At 35.0% G+C, this 1,462-nt stretch overlaps 1 protein-coding gene across 1 annotated transcript in view; it reads right to left on the bottom strand.

Moving 5' to 3' along the window:
• Positions 1 to 962: 962 nt before the first annotated feature.
• The window catches only part of LOC119639809, a 1,480-nt gene continuing 980 nt past the window's right edge, over positions 963 to 1,462 (bottom strand). Inside the window, exon 3 of the mRNA XM_038037484.1 lies at positions 963 to 1,326. Within this exon, the coding sequence (XP_037893412.1) occupies positions 963 to 1,326 (364 nt within the window). The remainder of the gene's footprint in view (positions 1,327 to 1,462) is intronic.

The raw sequence follows: 1,462 nt of genomic DNA, 5'->3' as shown, positions 1-1,462 counted from the left end.
CGAATTTTCTCTTTGTTCACTTCCATTTTTAACACGCTGTAACTCACAACTGAATGCACCAAACAAAAAACAACAAAAGAATTCTTTTTACTGCGAAATGTACAGTATGTAAATGTACAGTATCGGAAATGGTTTGATCGATACTTTACGAGAAATCTATCAGTGCAGCCATCTACCGAAAAAATAATGGATTTCTTTTTCACCAAACTAATATATTTGATTTTTCTTTATTTTGTCAGCTATGAACGTATCCCCTATAATCCCATATAAATTACCATTCCGTATTCGCGGCATTTTTATCCCTCGCGAATAAGGAGGATATATATATATACCAATCGGCAGCAATCACTTCAAAGCCTAAAGCGTTTAATTGCTTATGTTCCTTTTTTAATAAATGTGATAATATAACTGATAGTACCTGACCTATATTATCGCTTCGGATAATTGAACAGTAAACTGGGTTTCGAATATTTATGGTTTGAAACGTACGGATCATTTAATAAAAATGTTGCACATACTTCTATATATATATATATATATATATATATATATATATGTATACAATATTAATTCTCTGTCTCCTTGTGTATATGTTTGCTTTAATACGAAGATAGAAAATCTTTTGGCTTCCACATCTATAGAAGGTTGCTTAAAAATTGGAAAATTTGAGTCTAGCGAAATTTCGCCAGTGTATTCCCATGAATTCGAAATGGGCCGCTTGCAACGTCTAAAACAAAGTCCTGAAGACCCCTTCACACTAGCTTTTCGTGGAGAAAAACCGCCCAGATGCCGGGTGTACAATATAAAAAAATTTCGTGGCCGTACGATATCCCCGATGCTGAAAATATCTAAAAAGTGTTCCTCTTTGTTTGAAAGATTTGTAAGAATTTATTTAAAACTATTTATTAAGTTTTTTGTGGAAAAATAAAAATGAACGATATATTTTGGAAATTGGTATGTATTTATTGTGGTTGCTCATTATCAAGTTGCACCAAAACTACATGTTCGCCTCGAACCAATAATTGTGGTATATGTCTTTCAATTTCAATAGTTTTTCGATTCAAACTTTTCGCGTTCTGCAAAGGCAACGTTAGGCCCAGTTCACGTAAGCGGCGGCTGCAATCTTCCGGAGCCTTCAGCAGTGGCAGTTTTTGATCGGCATACTTGAATTTTCGATGCTTATAGCACTCTTCAACGTCAGTTAATAAAAGGTTCCAATGACAATCAAAAAACTGAAGAAATCCCACGACATAGCCTCGTATACCCTCTTCTTTACGTACTTTAGATTTATTACTTATATACTTATTTAGCTCGCTTAGTGGTCCCCTGGATTGTGTCGTTTGCGTGAAGAGATTTCGTTCTTTTTTCATTTGTGGTTGACTTTTAACAGGTAATTGGTATTTCTGGATTCGTCGCAACGGTGCCTCTTCAGCGCCAGCTTTGCTTGTAGATGGCAATGCAT

Source organism: Glossina fuscipes, unplaced genomic scaffold (genome assembly GCF_014805625.2).
Source record: "Glossina fuscipes isolate IAEA_lab_2018 unplaced genomic scaffold, Yale_Gfus_2 113, whole genome shotgun sequence".
NCBI classification, from domain to species: Eukaryota; Metazoa; Arthropoda; class Insecta; order Diptera; family Glossinidae; genus Glossina; species Glossina fuscipes.
This window is presented reverse-complemented; position numbering and strand designations above follow the sequence as displayed.